This window comes from Podarcis melisellensis, assembly GCF_964234715.1.
Source record: "Podarcis melisellensis genome assembly, chromosome: 8".
Lineage (NCBI taxonomy): Eukaryota > Metazoa > Chordata > Lepidosauria > Squamata > Lacertidae > Podarcis > Podarcis melisellensis.
Window position 1 is genome coordinate 28,101,361 of NC_138540.1, and position 22,278 is coordinate 28,123,638.

Sequence of the window (22,278 nt, forward strand, 5' to 3'; positions counted from 1 at the left end):
GTATGAGACCACAGGGTGTCTAGGGTGACTCATTCTGCAACTATGTTGGGGACCAAGGCAGGAAATCCTCTGAGGGAGAGGCGGGTGTGTGTGTGTGTGCCAAGCCTAGTGCAGATAATGCCATGAAAATACCAGTTCAGAGTGCTTTCTAACAGAGATGAGGACTCTCTCTGTCTCCTCCTTGGGATGCAAGGTCGACTTATCTGGTATGACAACCTTCATACTTTTTTTGTAGGTGCTGTGTGGTTGAAATCTGTGGATTGACCCTCCTTTGTGATCAGTTGCTTCTCTAGGTCCCAGTCAGGCACAGTGCCAGACAGTAGATATAGGAGAAAGAAGAGCAGTTAGTTGGCTTGCAAGAGTGGCTGGGACTTCAAAAGGAGGGATATGAATCAAGGATTATGCCATGATTGAAAAGGATTTGACTTAAAGCCTGTATATACAAGAAGACAGGTAGTTGGGAAGGGTGAATTGGGGGCTCTAAATACAATTAGGCTGCAATTACAGCAGGTGGAATGGGGAGGGAGAATGGCTTTGGGAGCAAAGACTTTTGCAAGGGTTTTCCTCTCCCATGGTTGGGGCTGAGGGAGGAGGAAGAGCTACAGAATAGAAGGTGACTGGCCGGACAACAGAGGTGGGAAAATATTTCATATTCCTAGGAGTTGTTGACACCTTTTCAAGCTCCTTGGCAACCTGTTGCCTGGATTTTTTCCTGGTTCAGAGACTTCTTCTTGGGAAGAAAATGGTGTGCTTCATCTTGGCTTATTTTGAACATCACTTCAGTGATCTTCCAGACCGCGTGGCTGATTTGCTTATACATTTCCAGTTTGGCCTGACCGTTCTTTACCATGATGTCTGAATCAGATGAATTATGTTTAGCATGAGCAATTAATTTGCTTCCAAACTATGGCTTGGTAACTGACTTCACATCAAGGTTTTGTGGCAAAAATGGTTTACATTTCAATCATGAGATTACATTTTACAGTTTGCAGCTGCTCCCAACCTTGGCCATTGAAAATATTAGACTGCTATCCTTGAAAGCAGACAGTTGTTGCTAAAAGTGTCCTGCCCCAAAATGCCTTGCTCCAAAATTCAGCCCAACATCAGACATGAGAGAGGTTCTGACCCGAGGAGAGACCCAAGGGCCATCATGATAGACTGGCCTGTAAGAGATGGATTCTGCAGCCGCTGCTGTGTCTTTTGTTCCTGGCTCAGAACCTGTCCTTATCTCATGTTTCAAGATGCAGCTTCAACCATTCAGTTTTCTATTACTTCTTCCTGTTACTCTTTGAGAATTTCAGTAATTCAAGGACTACCAAAACACCTCTGGGGAAACATACCTATGCCTTCTCTCTTTCCATGGTTCAACCGGTGACCCAAATTGGGGAGCAGCAGCTGCTTGGTCCAGTTCTTCCCTGACCTAATCCTTCCCCCCACTCCTAAATCTGGCAGGAAGTTAATCCACAATTAGATATTATAGGATTATAGGGTGTCACTCTTGAGGGTGGTCCAGGTTAGAAATGAGAGGAAGATTGTGTTCAAAACTGGAGTAATAAGTATTGGCAATGCCTCATGCAGCTTGCTGATCCATGTAGTAGGTCCCTCTGCTGGTCTTTGCACCTGTGAACCTGTCTACGCACTTGGGTTACCTATGGAGGTTGGCTCTGTTTTGTCCTCCATTGGAATAACAGCCTATTCCTACCTCTTAATGGTGACGCAGATCATTAATAACATTATATTCTTCACAACTGTGAGCAGGGCAGTGGGATGGGGTAAGTGAAGACAAGCTGCAACAATTAATTATAGTGTTTTTCACTGCTCCTGCTGCACAGACAAAACATTTTGGTTCCTGAAATTCATTCTGATTGTGCAGAAAAATATAATTGATAGTATTGTATAGGATGTGGTATTAGTGTGTGAAAACAGTGAAGATCCATTGATACCCAGGCATGCACACCAGATGGTGGAGATGTCAGGCGCCATTCTGGTGCCCAAGCTTCTTCACTTGGTCGCAAGTGGCTGAGAGCCAGGTGCTAAATGCACCTGGCCACTGGCTAATTTTTGAACACTGCAGTCCAACATCATCTGTAAGGGGCCATGTTGTTGACACATGTTCTGTCTCTTCAGCCTGAGCTAGAGCTGACTGCCTCTTTATCTGCCTCTTTATCCTCTTTTCTCTCTGTAGGATTATGCGCCCTGATGATGCCAACATTGCTGGGAACGTCCATGGAGGGACCATATTAAAAATGATTGAGGAGGCAGGTGCCATCATCAGCACTCGGCACTGCAACTCTCAGTCTGGGGTAAGTACTCTGCACATGTTCAAACAGAGAAGCTGTTTGCAGCCATGATATATGGAGGAGCCTCTTCCCAGCGATGCCTTCAGTGTTAGTAGCAGGCAATTGTGGGGTGGGTCAAAGCTGCAGGAGCAAAGCCTTGTTGCTTCCCTGCGGCTCCGTTGTAGATTCAAGTGCCTGCTCTGCGTGTTAAGGTTTATAATGTTCCTGTCTTCTTTTGTTTTATTTTTCAAACTGTTGTATAACAGTTTCCAGCTTAATAACAAGGGAGTAGTAAAAAAGATAAGTAAATTTAAAGATACATGACATGGGAATACAAATTCCAACTTCAGCGAAAAAGAAATGGAATAGAAAAGATCACAAGAGACATTTGTCCACTACCTAACCCAGTGGTTTTCAACAGATGTGCCATGGTGCCCTGCGGCACCTTGAATGATGATTGTGAGTACTGCGGGTGGGGGAAGTGCTGTGCAACCATTGCCATGCATCAGGCGAAAGAAAGCAGGCATAAGAAAAACTCTGGACCCTGCGCTCCTACGCAGGATTAGGTCCCATGTCACCTGCACGAATTTATTTCCAAGCTAAGCAAGCCTGGGGCAGGGCTGCCAAACATTTTGGCCTTGTTCAAACAGGAGGGACGCAGGAACGAGGCAGCAGGCTTGGAACGTCCCAGAGGAAATGTGAGCTTCACCTTTCACCGTAGATGCTCTCTCTCCCCTCAACTTTTGTATCCACGCTGGCTGCGCATGCGTGCTGGTGCTGCTTACTCACCTTCTGCCAGAGCCCAGTGAAAGTGCGGGGGGGGGGGCAGGGTCAACAAAAGCAGTGTCCGCGCCCATTATGCCCCTCCTCCTTCTTCACCTTTAGTGGGGGAGGGGTGTGGTTGTAAAATAAAGCTGAGGGGGGAAGACATCTGCCTCCCCCACCCACCAACTGACCAAACCTGAGCCCTAATCCATAATAAAAAGGTCTGGTATTTATTTATGCAAGGGCAGAAACAACAAATCCAGGTTCTGAAATGGACACTGACCTTCTGCCACCATGACTAGGGTGGTGGGTGCCTCTCCTCTGTTTCCAAATCTGTCCTTTAAAACTTCGTGGATGACCAGAATTCGTGGATAGTCACCCTATTTTATCAATTTCTTCCTTTTTGAAAAACAAACCCCAAATGTAATCTATGACTGGCCAGTAGGTGGCAGTGATAGATAATTAGAGGGGAATAAAGAGTGGGGGACTCCACCAAAGTTGGAGATGGGATGCCAGTCTACCAAAGAGCTTATTGCATAAGTACACCGTTGAAAGCATTCTGTGATGATAATGGACCCAGACCTCTGACTCCCTCGCCCCTCGCAAAGTGGGTAGAACTGGGTAACGGGTCTGTAGAGCAGCCTCATGTTTTTCCCACCCATCTTCCGTTTTGGGCTCTTTTCTTCCTTTGCTCCCTGTGGTGTGTACTGTTTTCCTTTTACCCCACCTGCCTGTGATGTTTTGCTCACTCACTAACAGTGGCTTTGCCTGCCCCTCTCAGGAGCGATGTGTGGCTGCCCTGGCCCGCGTGGAGCGCACAGATTTCCTTTCCCCCATGTGCATTGGAGAAGTGGCTCACGTCAGTGCTGAGATCACCTACACGTCCAAGCACTCTGTAGAAGTCCAGGTGCATGTGGAGTCGGAAAACATTCTCACAGGTAAGCAGAACCCCAGCACCTTTTGTGGTCACCTGCTGAACAAGGGTTAAACCACGTGATGGCGCTTAACTTCTTCACTTTCTTAAATCTTTCATTTCCCAAGATTTTTCTTGGGGGAAAGGGCAATTGCTGTGTCTATCATTCTTTTTAATGAAAGAAATTTCTCTCAAAGTGCCTGTTTAACCATGCACAGCCAGCAGTTATACTTCACCCTCAAAACTGGATTTGAACATAAAGAATTAATTTCTTACCTGTTAGTCGCAACAGGAATTTTCGATGTGAAAAAGTGGAGATAACCTCCTATCCCATCCGTTAAAAAGTAGCATGATAAAGTACGGGGATTCGTTGCGGTGGCTAAAATAACTAATTACCCGAGAAGTAAGGAAGACAAATGACGCCCATGTTATTTTAGGAATTGATGGATGCATTTTGTTTTGCAGCAGTAGGAGGTTGGTCTCGATGGATTCACAATATTTTGATTTATCCAGGGCTGAAGCTTTTTATTATGATTTGCAAAGCAATTATGATGATTGAATAACAACACAGAATAAAGCAACCCACCAGGATACAAGAGACAGAATGCACTGACTTTGATACATTAAGTTGTATACAAGATAAAGAACTTCCATTTGTTTGTACAGACTAGTGTTTCCCAACCTTTTCCTGACCGTGGCCTCCTTCCTGTGGCACCCCCATGGGCTTAGCCAAGGGAGGGCAGGGGGGCAGCTACCCCCCATAAGTAAAAATCAATACAAATCTGAGGTTTCCCTCCCCTATCAAAAGCCTGCCCCCTAACAAAAATCCTGGCCATGCCCATGCCCCGCTCCCATCCTACTGGTAGAAAGGTAGCTATTTTAATGTTTTGTTTGTAATTAGAACATGTTTTATTTATAATTTATATAATTTATACAAAATACAATTACATAAAATGATAGGAATGAAATGTTGAAGCAGAAAAACATAGAGCTGGAAAAATCATGGAGTTGGAAGGGACCCTAGGGGTCATCTTTCTAGTTAAAGGTAAAGGACTCCTGGACAGTTAAGTCCAGTCCAAAGCAACTATGGGGGTGTGGTGCTCATCTCAGCTTTCCAGGTGATGTGGCCAGTTGACTAAACCACTTCTGGCGCAATGGAACACTGTGATGGAAACCAGAATGCACGGAAACACCGTTTACCTTCCTGCTGCAGCAGTACCTATTTATCTACTTGCACTGGTGTGCTTTCGAACTGCTAGGTTGGCAGGAGCTGGGACAGAGCAACGGGAGCTCACCATCTTTCTAGTGCAACCCTCTGCAGTGTAGGAAACTTAGCTAAAGCATCTATGATAGATGGCCATCCAACCTCTGCTTAGAAACCTTCAAGGAAGGAGAGTCCAGAACCTCCTGAGGAAGATCCATCTTCCATGTATTATACAAATTAAACAACACTTATCTGACCACAGTTATTTGACACAGATGGGGAAAACCTACAGATACAGTCCAAAAGGTGCACAGGGAGTTCTGTATATATGGGAGAATTTTAAAAAGCAAGTGGTCCTCCCTGACCTGCTGCAAAACTATCTTTTCATCCATAGGAGCCCTGGCTGCCTAGATAAAACATTCTAGCTCCCCATACTTTACCTGGCAGTAAAGCCTACTGAGCTCAGTGTGGCTTTCTTCTGAGTTGACACTTATTTACTAGATGCAAGTCAGCAGCACCAGACAACCCCGCTTGGCTAGGCGCTGGGGTGGATTTCACCCCACCTTGCAGAGCCGAGGGCCTGGTAGGCTGCCCACTTACCCACTAGTGATTGGCCAAGCAGATAGCCAATCAATCAGGATTTTTTTTAAAACAAAAGCTTTCCTCCTTTCACTTCTCACTTCCCTCTGTGGTCCCCTAGCCTTGTGTTGTGGTCCTTCAATTATGCAATTTTCTCCTGTGGCCCCCTTGGAATATCCTGGGGCCCCTGGTTGGGAAACACTGGTATAGACTATATTACAATATACTGTGGTTGTATCCTACTAATTTGTATTTGGAGCAGACCTTTCTGTCATCTTGCCAAAATTTCTCGGGCCACCCCTGCAAAGTGAATAATAATGTTGGGCTAGGACCTGGGAGACCAGGGTTCAAATTCCCTCACTTAGCCATGAAACTTGGTACGTAGGTGCTCTTGGGCAAATCACTGCCTCTCAGCCTAAACTCCCTCCAGGGTTGTTGCGGCGATTAAATGAGGAGGGAGGAACCATGTGTACTACCTTGAGCTCTTTGGAGAAAAAAAAGAAGTGATATAATGCTCACCCTGCCTCTTGCTTGACGCCTCACTCCTTGGCTCACAAATCCAACTTCTTTGGAAGTGGCTGCTTCCCAGCTGCTGCATTCCAAAACTTTCCTTCCCTCCAGGCCTGGCCGAAGTGACGTTACCGGCGGATGTGCAGTCAAACGCATACTTCATTGCTCACGAGATGGAAACTTGTCTGCAGCAAATCTGCAAATTTCTGGCTTTCTTGGCCTTTTGGTCTATTTATTCGATTTCTCACCCACCCTTCACTACAAGCGCAATAAAACAAGAAAAGTTTTTAAAATGTGAAAAAAAGTTCCTAAATGTTAAGGGAGGTTTTAAACTAAATACATATTTTAAACCCTTCTCAGGGTTTATTCCTGCTTTATTGAACCGAGGATTCCCCCCGCCCCCCGTGATTCATACATAGGTGTTTTATGTTTATATCATCATGGCATGACCTTTGGCTACTTATAGTAAGACTCGACTCAACATTGAAGCACAAATGTTTGCAGAACGTGTGCCAGATTCAAGAGTTGGGGGCCTACTTAGGAGACAGGAATGCCCAAAATGGCCCTCAGCATTTCAGCTCCTTCCCCAGATACCCAGTCTGGCAAGAGATTCCCCATGTATGGCATTACAAAAGATAGCTCTCTTGGCAACCTTCTTCCCATCTCCTCTCATCCCCTCCTCCCAATATTTGGCCCTGCCTCAAGCTTCCCTTGGAATATCTTCCTGCCAAGAGAATATGGTTTTGACCAACTGGGATGTTGAGACTTTGTCAGTGCAAACGCTGGGTTTTGTAAAAACAAAGCAGGTGCAGAGAAACTAGATGTCTATCCCCATGCTTTTGGCCGACGTGTGGGAAGATGAAAATGTGTTTCCATGGTTACCGTGCCTTGAAAGAGAATATGCAGATCAAACCGGGAGCCAAAAGTTCATCCCACTCGGTGATAGACACCACTGATTAACTGTGGGCCACTGCAAGGAGTGGCACCAAGCGAGTCCCTGCCTGTGACTTCCTTTTGATAACCTCCCCAAATCCTTGAGGCTGCTTCTAAATATTAATCTGCGTATATCGCTGGACAGAGGAGAACTAGGGAGAACCTTCTCTTCCCACAGATGATCACAGTTCAGAGGCCCTGCATGACTGTGGCCAATTGGACAGCTTTGATGGGAGAGGCCTTTAATAAAATTGGACTCGTGGAATGAAACGCTTTGGCTGCCTTTCATCTCCTCCAAATTGCAATTAAGATTTAAACCAACCCTTTCACCGGTTCCACTGCACAAGGAGATTTTTTTGCAGTGAGGTTTGTGGGGAAAAACGCTATCCAGAGGAACAAGGGAGCCGTCAGGCCTGGGAGTGTGCTGACTTTGATACTGCCCAGAGCAGGGACAGAGTTGGGAGGCTGCTTGCACCAACATCTTCCCCTTAGCTTAGCTTAAGAAACAGCAGCTCCCAGCATTCTTGGGGAAAGCCATGACTGTTTCAAGTGGCATCAAAGTGCTTTGAATGTACAGTGCGAATGGGGCTGCAATGTTTGCAGGAGATGCCTCATTGCGGTGCATTGCACCTTGAAAATGGATAGGCGGGTCAAAGTGGCACTTGAATTCCAAACGTGTGCTTATGTGACCCTGTGTCAGGCTACTAAAACCTCTGTTCAGTGTTCTTGTTTTATAGGAAAGATTGTCAAATTGGGGCTCAGCCAAGGGGTGGAAAATGAGCAGCTCTCCATATATTGGTGGACATCAGCCAGCATGGTCAGTGCTCAGGGATTATGGAGTCCTGCAAAAGCTGGAGGGTGGTATGTTCCCTGCCCCTATATTTTGAAGGGTTAGGGAGGTCATGCCAAGGATTCTTTTGCTTGTCCTTTGCTTCCCCATTTCAAGTTGCCATTTAGCGACAGCCGGCGGTGTCTGAAGTGCCCCGGTCCCCCTCTGGGCTTACCGGCTCCCAGCAGGCACAGCCCATCCAGCTCAACCAAGCTAAGCTGCCAGTGCTGCTCATTTGACTTATTCCCAATGTCTGGATGCTAATTTCTGTTAGATGCAATTAGGAGGGAACAGCTCCGGTACAGGCGGACTGCAGCCACAGAAGCTTCTGAAAGCAGCAGCCTTGGGAATTGGCGCTCTTTTGATCAGAGTTTTACCAGGAAAATGTGCAGATAGCCATTCTGTGTTGTTTGGGGAGGAGTGTGGGAGCCTGAGGGGGGGGGGCATAGGGTTGCTGCTGTGGAATCCAGCCTGTCAGGTTGTTTTGTTGTTGTTGGGTTTAAGCAGTAAATCTTATTCCCAAGAGAAGGTTGTCACATCACAGTGAAAAGCTGTGCAGAGAGCCGAAGTATTGCAAATTAGCCCTACTTTCTGCACAAATTCTGTTTTCCTTTTGTAACAGGGAGGGGGAGATGCTGCAGTGAAACGCCTCCTCCAGAGTACTGGGAGCATTGTCCCTCTGATCTTCGGATGAAAAGAGGCGTGATATTTTTTCAAGCAGTCGGGCCAGTTTTGAAAGCAATGTACTTGTTTCTACCAGATCAAAATCTGCGCAGACTTTCCTCCCTGAAAATTTAGGCCCATAGTCAGAAATCAGGGTGGGTGTGGGGGTGGGTGTGGCATGAACTGAACAGCCATAACATATAGCTCCATAGGGTCAAACTTAGGTAATGGTCACTTTTTTTGGAAGCGTACTGCCGGCACACTTTTCCTTATTGCTGCAAATGTAAAACCAACTGGCCCAGCATCCTCTTCCCACAGTGGCCAACTCGATGCCCCAACCAGAAACCCTCAAGCAGGACCTGAGCAGGACTTTCCCTCCTGCAGTTTTCAGTAACTGGTATTCTGGAAGCATGATTGCCTCTGTTAGTGGAGGTAGAGCATAGCCATAATGGCTAGTGGCCTCCTCCTCCTCCATTAGTTTGTCCAATCCGCTTCTAAAACCACCCATCCCTGGTGGCCATCCCTGCCTCCGCCTGAGCCAGTGCACCAACTGCAAAGAGCCTTATAGGTGTAGCACCATAGAGGCTAACATATGTGTTATGACATAAGTGGGGGCATAGGTGTAGCACCATAGAGGCTAACATATGTGTTATGGCATAAGTGGGGCATGGGGTTGGGAATGTAGGTAGTGCTGTCAAATAACACTGAAATGCAGAAAATAATTGTTGGGAGAACTCAATTATGAATGTACGTCAGATATGTACAGTGATAACTCACAACAGCAATAGCTGATGCAATGCAATCATACTCACATTGCAAGTTAATTAACAATGGCACCGATCAGACAAAGATATTGCCAGAGTTTGAGCGCCATGGCAGAAAAGGTCCCCTTGCCAGTAGTTACACTAGCTGATATCACTTGCTTTGTTTTGCTTTCTCATTTCTTCAGGCCAGATGCTTTGATGACTCAGTTATTATTCCATATTTTGCAGTTTTCCGTGGTCTGTTCATTTACAGATATTTTTCCCTCCTTTAAAAGGTGCCAAGCGGGTGACCAACAAGGCAACTCTGTGGTACGTGCCCCTCTCTCTTAACAACGTGAACAAAGTACTGGAAGTCCCTCCTATTCAGGTAAGGGGATGTTCCAAGGGTGATGGTGGAGCTCTATATGAGTCAGACGTTAGTCCAGATTCTGCAAACAAAATAAGCAATGCCCATTTCCATGTTTACATCCACTTGCTTAATCATGTACTGTATTGTGTTGTATAATCTGGTTTTGTTGTCTTGATTCACACTGTAGCTGAGACTCTCCTAGAAAGATGTCCTCTTCTCCCCCCCCCCAGACTTCCTTTGAACAAACTTTTTCTAACTCCCTCCTTTGCTCCAACATATTGTGACATATTAGATTTAACACTTGGTCCACGTTGCTACTGTCCACTCCCATTAACTTAGAGGGAAGTCCTCTCTTGCCATGCCTTCAAAGGGGCAGTGTGTGTCCTCTTAAACAGCTGTATAGCAAAACACTCCAGCAACTTCCTTTCTCTGTGGTGGCCCAAGGGGACATTTTCTTGCCTCCAGTGGCACATGAAGCAATGGTGGTGGTGTGGCCAGTCGGGCAGCAGTCCTTGTCCCTTCCCCTCCGACTTGGATGACCAGGTGGCCCTTCCGTTTCTTCTCAGTTTGCAGAGAAGGCGCAGGAGGAGGAAGGGAGAAGGCGCTATGAAGAGCAGAAGCTGGAACGTTTGGAAACGAAGGAGAGGAACGGGGATGTCATCATGCCAGTGATCAATCCAGGTAAGACGGGCAGTCTGAGTTAACGCCAGCTCCAAAGGACATGGTGAGGCTTAGCAGAATCCTTTGCATCTTTACATGGAACTGTTGATTAGTTTGCTGCCAAAGCCAGAAGTACTAACTTTGGGGCAGGTTTTTTTGTGAGTGAACAACTGCAACCCCTCCCTGAACTACTGATTTCTAAAATTTTATATCTTTCTATGAATCATGCCCATGATGCACCATTAATTGATGTATCCTTATCAATTACATGTCACACCTGCTCCCTGGTCCTTCCTTGAAACAGGAACATTTTAGGCCTTTTCTGCCCCATATCCCTCTGGCTGGCTCCTAGGTTCAACCTGAAGTTGCCCACACCCAGTAGCGGAGGAAGGGGGGCAGGGGGCAGTCCTCCTGGGTGCCATCTCTAAGGGGGGTGACAAGAAGGCACTCCACGGGGGGCTCGCCCCTGGGTGTGGTGGCACGAGCCATCGCACTGCCGCAGCCATGCGCGGAGGATCCTCCTTTCGCAGTTGCAATGCGGTGCTCGAGCAGCTCTGTTGGCAAACCGCCCCGCAGCGCATGCGCGGTGCCGCTACATACGCCGCATGCGTGTGCGCTGTACGTACAGTGCCGTGCATGTGCGGTACATAGCGGCACCGCACATGGGCCACAGGGTGGTTTGCCCTCTCCCCCCACCCCGAATCAGGTGCTGGTTAGCCTTTCTTTGCCCCTGCCCACACCTGAAACATGGGTGGCATCTTTGCTACAGAGGTGGGATATCTGGGATTGTAGTTCAGTGGGTGCTTCCTGAGAGTCAGTTGACTGTGATTTGACAACTTCTTAGCTAGTCACCATGAAAGCTGGATCCATTTTGCATTTCCTGCTGCAGAGCCTGTCTGATGACGGTGCCAACTTGTGTGTGAACCTGGATGGGGACTGGCATCTCCTCCTGATGTCTTGAACAGGCTCAGTCTCTCAGTTTGGCTCACAGAAGCTCACAGGGACCCAGGCTGAGAATTCCAGGTTGGAGGTCTAGAACTTCCATGTCATGCCTTGGGACTTTCCCCAGAGGCACGTGCTCCTCTTTACCTTCCTCACCTCTATGCATAAAGACAGACTTTCTTCCTTCCTCCTGCTCCAATGAAAGCCCAAAGCCTGCCTTTTGGGGAGTGAAGAGCCCCAACCAGCGCAATGTGCCTGGAGCAAGAGCAGTCCTCCAGGGATGCTTTCGTCTTCCTTCCACCACAAAAACAGTTGGGTTCAAAGCCAGCTATTTTAGTGCTCAGACTGTCTGCACTCGGGTATTTATAGATGACCATACAGCGGTGTGCATGCAGCCCAGGAACGTGCCATTCCCCCTCTCCCCATCGACTCGAGGAGACTGTTCAGTGGATTTCTTCCCAGAGCCGTGAGCGGCAGCAGTCATGCCTTCTCTAAAGCTGAGGCTGCTGCCAGAGCATGTGATCGAGTGAACTTGCAGAGGTAGGAGCTCCGAAGAGGTGACCTGCAGGTCTATTTTTGTCTCTGTGAACAGAGCCCCCCCTTCCCCACTAGCTTAATTTTAAGTGTCTTTTAGAGCAGGAAGAGCACAGGGGATTTGTGCTGCAGTTGCCTAGCAACCCATCACAAAGGGCGGGGGGGGGGGAGAGAGAGCAAGCTTGGATCTCTTTTGTCATGTCCAGGAGGCTTTTAAGACGAAAATTTCTACAGAATGGCAGCGGGCTTCCTTTGTTTGGAAGCTTTAGGATGGGGCACAGCTGTCTGTTTCCACAGTGAATAGACTGTATGTTCTACTTAAAGGTCGTTGTCTGTGTTAAGGACATTTAAAGCTTGATGTGCTCCAGACTAAAGGTGTGTTGGGAACTCCCTGCCAAGTGAAGTATCTAAGGACTTGTGCTCGGAGAGAGCCTCATGTAGACAGAGCAGAGAGGAATGCAGGTTCTGCCCCTGCAGCTGGGTGGCACACTGGCACCTCTGGCTATAAACACCAGGAACTTGCCCTGATTCGCAGAGCAAGGCTTTCAACCACCTGCACTTTAGGGTCCAGCTCAAATCCTGCCTCCATCCATGGATGACAGAGTTCCTGGGTTGTTATTATTCATTAAACTTATTAGTCACTTTTTTAAAAAAAGCCAACCAGTAACTCAAAGTGGCTGAACAATAAATAACATCTGCATTAAAACCAGCACAAAAGACAGAGAAAAATCTAAAACTCATTCAAGTTTAAACAGAAGGTACCTGCTGAATCTCTATTGGCAGAGCATTCCACAATACTGTGCCGATGACACTAAGACTGTATTTCTTGTTATCAAGTGAGCCTCACAAACTCGGGGAATGACCAACGATGCTCCTGCAGATGATCTCAGAACTTGGATATAAGGGTTCAGGCAGCTCCCCAATCCCAGATCCACTACTATCTGTGTTTAGACCAGGCTTTGCAAATGAATCACCCTCAGTCATCCTGATTTATTGTGAGAGGGACAGGGGGAATTCAACTGTGTTACTTCTGCTCAATCTCTCAGGGGCTTTTGCTGCCCTTGACTGTGAAATCCGCCTGGACCAGCTCAGAGCGATGGGTATTGGAGGCACCGTATTATGATGCTCCTGGTTGTATCTTCAGGGCTGGTGGCTGCTGCACTTGCGTTCAAGGGCTGAACAGACTTTAATAGAAGGTAGCTTTGAGGGTGGCTGGACATTGATAGAGCCTACATGGCGAGAGGGTGGGGAGCACAGGGAAATTGTGCAGAGCTGGTGCAAGAGAGGTATGGAATGGCAGGGGCTTGAAATAATTATTGCTGTGTCTGTGTAATAATTCAGAGTTCTGGTATTGTCTTATAAAGCCGTATGCAGCTCCAGATTCCAGTACCTCAAGGACTGCCTCTGCCATAGGAACCAATCAGGCCCATGTGATTGTCACCCAAGGCCTTTCTTCATGTGCCCCCCCCCCATGGGAGGTTCAGAGGGTGGCAACATGAGAGCAGGCCTTTTCAGTGGTGGCTCCCCATTTGTGGAATGCTGTTTCCGGGGAGGCTTGCTTGGTGTCATCATTATATATCTTTAGGCGCCAGGCAAAAACCTTCCTCTATATTTGGCCTTTGGCCTGTAGCTATCTGAGGCCTTTTAGAGTGGGTGGGATTTTTAAAACGAATTTTAAAAATTGGTTTTAATGTGTTTGTGTGGGCTTTTGTTTGTTTGTAAGTCTCTTTGAGTTGCCTTGGGCAAGAAAAAGCAACTCACCAATTCAATAAATAAATAAATAAATAAATAATGGATTAAAACTCCCATGTGCTATTGTGCGTGTATTTGTGGGCACTCTGGGATCGTTTTCAGTGGTGTCGGAATACCACCCTCCTGGAAGGGACTCCATGCCAGGCAGCATCTGAAGTCTTATCACAGTAGCCTTCTAGTGAACTGCTGCCACAGACACTGCCTCTTTCTCTCAATTTATTTGCCTGGTGGGCAAGGAAGGGCTAGCAAGCAGCAACATACCCCCATATGCAGTGATTCACTCATCAAGCATTTTGTATTCAAATGCCATTGGCTACACAATGTCCAAAACAGAGTGAGGTCAATGTGACTTTTTAATTCCCATATGAAATCCATACTCTGTTTCTCAAAATTAACCCAGATTCCCTTTAGGTTCAAACACTCAATGATAGATTGTTTTCTCAGCTCTTGGGTTGTGTTTTACTAAGCAGGTCCTTCTCTGAAGTCTGTCTTGTGGTTGGATGGGGGTTGCTGTGTTTGCTCTTCCCTTCAGCTCCTGGCATGCTCCTTAATCTGGGTGATCAGGTTAATCTTTGGGAGAGTGAAAGTCTTGGCATGGTTGATTGGTGTGAGATACTGTATTGCCTGAAGGTTGGGGGTGAGGCTACATGACCTTCATATCCCATTGTGCCTTGTAATCCTGCAGTGAATGCTCACAGCTTACCTTTCTGTCTCTCTTGCTCTCCTTGCTCACAGATAGACAAAGAAAAGGTAAGATTGTTCTGACTAATTAACACTGTTAAGATAGGGAAGCTTCCAAGTGTTGGCTCTCTTATTCTTTGCTGTAAGATTTGTCAAAAGAAATAACTCTCGGCTTGGCACTATGGGGGCAGATCCCCTTATTGTTTTAAAGTTCATTACAATTGCTTAAAGCAAATTATATAAAATTATATAAAAATTATATATATATAAAAATCATCTTGCCACACAGACCTCTCCGAGGCAAGTTGGCTTGAATGGATTTGGTTTAGAGGAGGCATATAATTTTTAAAAGTTAAGGTTTGCTTGAGTTCTTAAATTTTTTAGCGCTGGAGGACTGGGCAGGTACTGTGCTAGCCAAGGTGGATCAGATTTTTCCCCCTTCGGTGGTTGCTGCAAGAGGGGAGAGGATCTGACAGCCAGAGCTCAGCTGAAGAGAGTCCCTTTCCTCTGCTAGTTGAGGAGGGGCAATGGTGCTAAACATTCTGGATGAGAAATGCTTCTTCCTTTGCTTAAAAGCTATATAGCTAGATGAGTAGATGGTTTTTTTTTAAATACATAAGGTTTCACTGGTGCAAATAATGGTTATACATTTGATTTCACATGTCAGCCATGTTGGTAAATAAACAGATTTTACAACTGCTGCCTTTTCAAGGTGGGTTTTCATAGTCTGTTTTGACCCCTTGAAGGCAGGGGTCAAACATAGCTGCTTCAAGGCGTCTTCCATTGATACGTGGTGTACACAGGGCATCACGCTGCGATCTGTTTCCCAACATTTCCTTGGAACTGAATTGCAGGGGAAGAGGCGCAAGCTGTTTTTCAGGGAAGCTCCTCTCCATTATTATTCTTACTGAGGATCCTGACACAGTTGCAAAACTGCTAACACAACATTCTCCAAGTCTGAATGCACCCTTAGTCTGATCCAGCAGATCTCTCCCTCTGTCTTTACGCATCTGTGAACTCTAAAACATCCTTTCTGTAGGGCTGAATTAATTTGGTCTTCTCATGGTCTGTGCTCTTCCCTCCCCTTACAGAGCCATATACTGTTGGCTACAGCCAGTCCAGCTTGATCCACCTGGTGGGACCATCTGACTGCACCATGCATGGATTTGTGCACGGAGGTAAGTTCCCAGTCTGTGTCCATCATGGTTTTGATGTGCTCTTTTGGTGCCACACCGTGGCTCTGCCAGACGTCCTGTCATTTGCTAGAGAGTCCTGGCGAACCCTTTGAGGAGGTGCCTGTTGATGCTGGTTTCATTCATTAGCTTATATACTGCTTCCTGTTTCATCAGAAATCTCTAAGCAGTTCCTTGACATCAGCTGTCATGTAACCTTTTCCTTAACTGCACCCAGGCCTATCTGTCTAGTTCTGCCCACACTTCCACACACCCCTTTGTTCTGTTAGTCTTGCATTGGAAGCTTACTGGACAGGAGTTGTATGTTTGTAATGCATGAGTGCTGCAGAGGTCTCCTACAATTATTTTGGAACTAGTCAGGGGGTTGAGAGGCTTGAATCAGGAACCTCAGGATTCAGGGCTAGGGTCTTCTCTGGTAAGCTGGCTAGAACCATTCAAATTCAGGCGTCTAGACACACAATCTCAGGTTGTGTAAACATTGGTGCCTGCAATTGGCAGTCTGTGTTACAAAGCCTCTGGGTGAGCGGACGGAATGGTACGTCTTGCTTGCTGTGCTTCAGGTATCACCTTTTTCAGTTACCAGCTCATGCAACTGACTTCAGGGATCCTGAATGGGAGAGGGTCCCCCCCCCCCCACTGGTGGAGGAAGAGGAGTGCGGGGGGAGCACACCGCCCCCGGTGGGATGCCATCGCGGCTCCAGCACGATCCAGGTGGGATGCCATCGCGGCTCCAGAGCATGAAGCTCTGCCACTGCCCCCCCCCCCGGCTGGATTCAGGTTGCTGTCCAGTCCCAAGGAGCCAAAGGAAGATCTCTTTAATAACATTGTATGTCGTGTTTGTTGTATCTCGATGTAGAGTTCTAGTGGCTTCAGTTTTTGGCCTTCTTCCAGTTGCATTGACTGGATGGATCCATTACATTAAGCCAACCGTTCAGCCAAAAACAAAACAAAAAACCCCCCCAACCATTCTAGGAAATGTGTTGAGAGACTGAATTGCTCCAAATATCCCAGCAAAATGCAACATCTGTCGGTTTATGCAAAAAGGCTCAGTTGCCACAGACTCTCTTTTCTAGCTGCAGCTCAGCATCTTACTGGCGACTACATCAGCCCTGCACAGTTTATTCTACATGTGCTGAAAAATCCTCAACCAACCTCCCCCAACCTGGCGTCCTCCAGATATTTTGAACTCCAGTTCCCATCAGCAGTCTGTGTCTGTGTGTGTAGAAAGGAGGAAAAGACAGAGCAGCTCAAAGAGAATGGAATGGTGCCTTTTTCTCCTTTACCTCCAAAGAGATCAATGGAGGGGTGGATGGCAAAATGGTTTGCTCTTAATAGAGATTGTAAAACCATAACTGCTGGTATTTTTGTTGCTTCGCAACAGCTGCCTCTTTCTTAAAATACTGCACCTGCAACTTGACTGTTTAGCAAAATTGATTTTCTCTTGAATAAAATGTTGGCAGATGTGTGCGGGTGATTTGCAGGAACAATTTTAATCATATTATGGTAAAGTTGGTTTTTGGCCAGATTAGGCCTAGTTGGAACTTTCTTCTTAAAAAAATTCAAAACTGCCTTGTGCCATTTTCTGTGAAAAACATGGGATTGCTCAAGGCCAGGAAGAGTTTGGAGAATAGAAGGGTGAAATATTGTGGAGCTGTCCCTCCCCCCGGGCCTGCATGCGGTTCTGTTAGCAGAGCTGGGACAAAATAAAAATAAAAATGCAACCATGTTGGTCTGTGAGCTATCGGATAGATCTAATAATCCAGATTTGCAGCACTTTAGAGGGCAGAAGAGAATATAATGCAGGTTTCAGGCACTGGATAAAAAGATCATCCCCACCCCCACCCCCTGCCATCAGCTTCTCTGAAACTGAGGCTTCAGTAGTCATTCTCACTGGGGTGCAGTCTGGCTAGCAGTGCACACCTCTGCATATCTGCTCAGGAGTAAATCCTATTGAGTTCAAGTCGGTATAGGATTACAGGCTTCATGCTACAAAGTTCCTTGGCTTCCAGATGGCCATTGTGTGACTTGTACCTTTTCCAGGCATCCAGATGGAGCAGTTGGGAATAAAGTAATAATGGGAGCTTTGTCAAGCTCACTGCTTGGTGTCTGGGGTGCTGTTTGCAGTGCCTGTCATTTCAGTGTAGCAGCTTTAGATGTGCAAGATCAAACTTTGAGTATCAGCTGAATTTGCAGCATAATTGGCAGCCAGGAGGGCCTGACTGGCAGAAGGCAACAGACGTAGCACAGAGTGCAGCCCTGCCTTGGTGTTCTATTTTTAAAAGGCAATGGAAGTCACGAGATCTAGGAAAGATCCCACCAAGGCCCCAAGGTGAGAACCTTGTCCTAAAATCCACTGTTGACTCTTAATAGATTCTCGCAAGCAACCGAGGGGGCTGTCGCTGTTAGGGTGGGCTTGGTGTTCATAATAAAGCACCAGGATCCATCCTCAGCAAGAGGAAAGGCCTCAGCCTGTGTCACAGAAGAGCTGTGTCTGAGATTCCTTTGCTGATCAGAATGGTTTCAGTCAAGCTGCCTTCAACAACCTTGGTTACCTCCAAATATTTTTGGACTGCTTCACCCATCAGTTCCAACCGCTAAGGGGGCTGTATAGAAATAAGTCAGTAGGGCAGGATCAGTTATGTGTGCAGGTCCAGTCTTCTCATCTGAAAAAATATATATTGTAGATCTGCAGATAGTACAGACATAGGCAGCCGAAGTGATCCTCACAAGATCAGACCCAAGTCTTTTTGACTTCTTAGTTTAGAGGGGGGGGGGGAAGAAATGACTGGGGGGCAACATGGGGAGATAATATGATATATGGTTGTAGAATTATGCATGATGAGGAACAAGTGTGTTTCATAATACTGGCATTTGTGTGGTGATCCAATGAGGAAGATAGGGGGTAGATTCAGGTCTGGCCGAAGAAAGCACTTCTCCACACAACACATGGTGGGTTTTTATTTATTTTTTTTCTTTTTGAGTCCCCCTCCCCCACCAGTTGTGGTGGTTCTCACTGGCTTTTTTGGGTGGGGGAGGGTTAAATTTGTGGATGAAGATGTTTGACATCAGTTAATTCATCGTTTGACAGATTGTGAGCCACTTTGGACACAGCCTTGTGGAAAAGCAGCTTGCCAATGAATGCTGTCTGAATAAAGCCTCTATGGTCAGAGGTAGTGTACTTCTGTCTTCCAGTTGCTTGGAAGAGGGCTGTTTTGCTTGAGTGCTGCAAGTGAGTTCCACAGAGGCATTTCATTGTAGAAACCAGGATGGAGGACTAGAGGGTGTCTTTGCTTGGATCCAGCTATGGTGCTCTTCATATGTTCTGACAATTAAAGCTGCAGAAGATGATGAAATGGGCAGGTACTGCCATGGGCTGCAGAAGCAACACACGGACTGTGCTCTTTTATTCAGAGGCTGCAGTGCAGGTAGGAAGAGGCTGTAATAGGCTGAGCTGTGTCTGGCTTGGGGTGTTCCAGCTGCCCGAGATCCTGCATGTTAGAGGAGGGCTAGCCAAAGTGCTCCCTACAGGTGGTGCTGGACTACATCTCCCATCATTCCTGACTATTTGCCATTCTGGCTGGGGCTGATGGGAGCCACAGCCCAACAACATCCAGAGGGCACCAGGCTGGCAAAAGGCTGAAGCAGAGTAACCTAGATAGATGTGATGGTAATGCCATTTGTTCGGAGTTTTCTTTTAATCAAAATTTAAATCTCCTGCTTGAATGCAGATGAGGTGGTGCTTCTAGTGGTGCCAGCGAAGAGAAGTGGTTGCTATAGAAACTCTTCATTATGAAGACTCTCCTTGGTAATCTAGACCTGTGTAATTAAAACATACACTTTGGAGAAGGAGGGGGCTCTCAACTTTAAAATCAAGTCTCGCAAATTAAGTGGAAGCCTTTTGATGGGAGGATTGTGCCGGAGTTGGAACTGACTTGCTAAAAATCCTGTCTCGTGCCGCTAAAAAGAAAGAAAAGTATATGTGTGACTTAGAGTAGAATCCTGGTAACACCTTCTCCCATCGAGCTGGTTTAGGACTAGAATGGCTGATGGATGCTAAGCCCTGGTGACCTCACTGCCCATTTTGTACTTGGGAACCAAAAAGAGGCTGTGCAGACATTTGACACAGGGAACCAGCAATTATGATGCAGGGTTGTCTTTTGTATGGAGCATATATGAATTCAAGCATCTAAAAAGCACCTTCCCTCTTCCCCAAGGCATTGACTCCCAGTGACTAATAAACTTTAGAAAAAGACACACTGTCCTCCCCACCCTTTCCACCTGTTTACAAACACACACACACAGAGAGAGACCTTTTATCCACAAAAGACTCTAGTAGGCCTGGTTAGGAAATTCTGACCAAGTGATGCTTCTGAATACCAGATGCTGGGAATTGCAGGAGGAGAGAGTCCTCTTCTGCTTCTTGCTGGTTTCCCACAGGTAGGTGGTTGACCACTGTGAGAACAACAGGATGCTGGACTAGACGGGCCCCCTTTGGCCTGATCCAGCAGGGCTCTTCTCATGTTTTTAGTGTGAATGGTTGTGGGTCTGTAGCTTTTACGGGCTGGTTTGGGTATATAAAGTGGGTATATAATACAGGAAGTAAAATTTTGGGGAAAGGATGTACACCCACCACCAATGAACCCAGTTTATTTTATAGATCCAGTGCCTTCTCTCAGAACCAGCTGGGTCAGAACAAGGTGTCTCCCTCTCTCCAGCTCCCTGGCTCCCACAGTAGCTAGGCAGATGGTTTCAGGAAGCCCACAAGCAGACTTGGATGGCCTGTGTGCCCCTCCAGCAACTGAGCTGAATATGGAGTTCCCGCCTGGTCCTTATTGCTAACAGCCGTTGGTAGGCACATTCATGGAGATATTTTCTACAATGTCAGAACATAAGAAGAACTTGCTGGATCAAGCCAGTGGGCCACCGAGTCCATCATTTTTGTCTCACAGTGGCCAAGCAGGTGCCTATTATGAGGAACTGGCAAGTAGGACCTGAGCACAAGAGCACTCTCACTTGTGGATTCCAGCAACTGGTAGTCAGAAGCATTTCTGCAACTGACCTTAGAGGTTGAGCATAGGCATCATGGCTAGTAGCTATCAATAGCCTCATGGACACATTCATGATTTGTCTAATCTTTTAAAGCCATCCAAGTTGGTTGCCATCACTGTATCCTGTTGGAGGGAGTTCCCTATTTTATGTGCTGCATGAAGAAGTCCTTTCTTTTATCTGGCCTGAATCTTCTGGGCTGGGGTGTAGCATATATGATGGATGGGCCCTGGCCTGGAAGGCGCAGGGTTTTTTGCACATACTTTGGAATCGCTGCTTGTTGTTTGTGGCCACAAGGCACTAGACCTCTTGATGTGGATAGGCGTGTGCTGCTTTCCACTCTCCCTTTTGCTGTTCCTCCACAGCCCCTTTCCCCCCACACTTAACTCAGCCTAAAATGCACTCATTACAGCTGCTTCCCTTGTTCCAGGTTGCTCCCCCAGAATGCCACCCTGGGTGCATTGCAGCACTGATCCACACTGCATGTGATCCTCTACTTTTTTTTGCCTCTCACAGTACACCACAGGCTCTCCCCCAGCAGGGAGTAATGGCTTAACTGCTAGCCCTGGCAGTCTTCATCTTATTGTTTTCCCCATAGCCCTGGCAGTCTTCATCTTATTGTTTTCCCCATGTTGGGGAGGGGGGAGTGCTGTTACTAGCCAGGGCCTTGCTGCCCTCGTGATGCGTGCAGGGCCAGCCAGTCCCCAGGGTGGCTTGATTAATTGGCCATCACCGCCTGGTCGGGGGCAGCGGCAGGGCAGGGGAGATGGATGCTTTGTTTCAAGGCCCCCTGCAAATCGGGGTTAATGCGATTTCATCTGTCTCCAGCAGGCTAACACTAATAGGGCAGGAAGGAGGCAAGAGGAGAGCTGCGCTTGGGAGACATCGCCTTCCAATTGACTCAGGAGCAAATCATTCTCCTTGCAAGCACAGGCCCAACTCTTGGGTTGGCAAAAGATCTGTTCTAATAAGGGTCAAGGAGTGGCTCTTCTCTCTGGTCGTCCTTCATGGGGTCATGGGCTTCAGTTTGCAGCATCTTCAGTTTAAAGGTTTTGAGGTAGCAGAGCTAGGTTCCTGCTGGAGGCTTTGGGGAACCAATCAGAATGAACCAGACTTCACCATCCTGATAGCCTCCCAATGTTTTGGGCTACCGCTTCCATCAGCTGTGCAGCGACAGCTGAGCTGGCTGGGGCTGGTGGGAGTTGTCACCCATAATGGCTTGCTGGGGGCACCAGGTTGGTGAATGCTGCCTGGAATAGGCAATGTTAGGCTAGGTGAACTAATGGTCTGGCACAGTATTTGCCAGCTTCCTATTCCTGAAGAGTAGCTCAGTCCCAAGAAAGTAGCAGTTGGTTAACCTGTTTAACCTCATGTTGCACCCCTTGGGGATGCTGCAGACTAAATCCTGTGGTCCCATCCAGGCAGTGCATGCTCTCTACTACAGAGCTGTAACTCTCTGCCAATTTTTGGACTTTTATCCCACCATGGCTATGTATTCTTTGGCATGGAGAAACAAAAGTTGAATTAACTTGGAAGGTGGGCAATATGCATTGTTTTCCATCCCCCTCCTTGCTAGGTATATTTTATCAGAGAATTGCTTAGTGATATATTGGTGTGCTGTTGTGTGTGCTGCAACTTTCCCTACTCTGTTGGTATTTACTTCTCTGTTTCAAAGCAGAAAC

At 46.9% G+C, this 22,278-nt stretch overlaps 1 protein-coding gene across 2 annotated transcripts in view; it reads left to right on the forward strand.

The window, feature by feature from the left end:
• The first annotated feature begins 115 nt into the window (after positions 1-115).
• Positions 116-22,278, forward strand: part of LOC309376888 (cytosolic acyl coenzyme A thioester hydrolase-like) — a 51,413-nt gene continuing 29,250 nt past the window's right edge. The window contains exons 1-7 of one of the 2 annotated variants that reach the window (XM_081923810.1): positions 116-206; positions 2,186-2,303; positions 3,826-3,982; positions 9,715-9,806; positions 10,355-10,469; positions 14,412-14,426; positions 15,449-15,535. In XM_081923810.1, coding sequence (XP_081779936.1) covers positions 187-206; positions 2,186-2,303; positions 3,826-3,982; positions 9,715-9,806; positions 10,355-10,469; positions 14,412-14,426; positions 15,449-15,535 — 604 coding nt within the window. In that variant the 5' untranslated portion in view covers positions 116-186. The remainder of the gene's footprint in view (positions 207-2,185; positions 2,304-3,825; positions 3,983-9,714; positions 9,807-10,354; positions 10,470-14,411; positions 14,427-15,448; positions 15,536-22,278) is intronic. The other variant, XM_081923811.1, reaches the window with a different exon arrangement.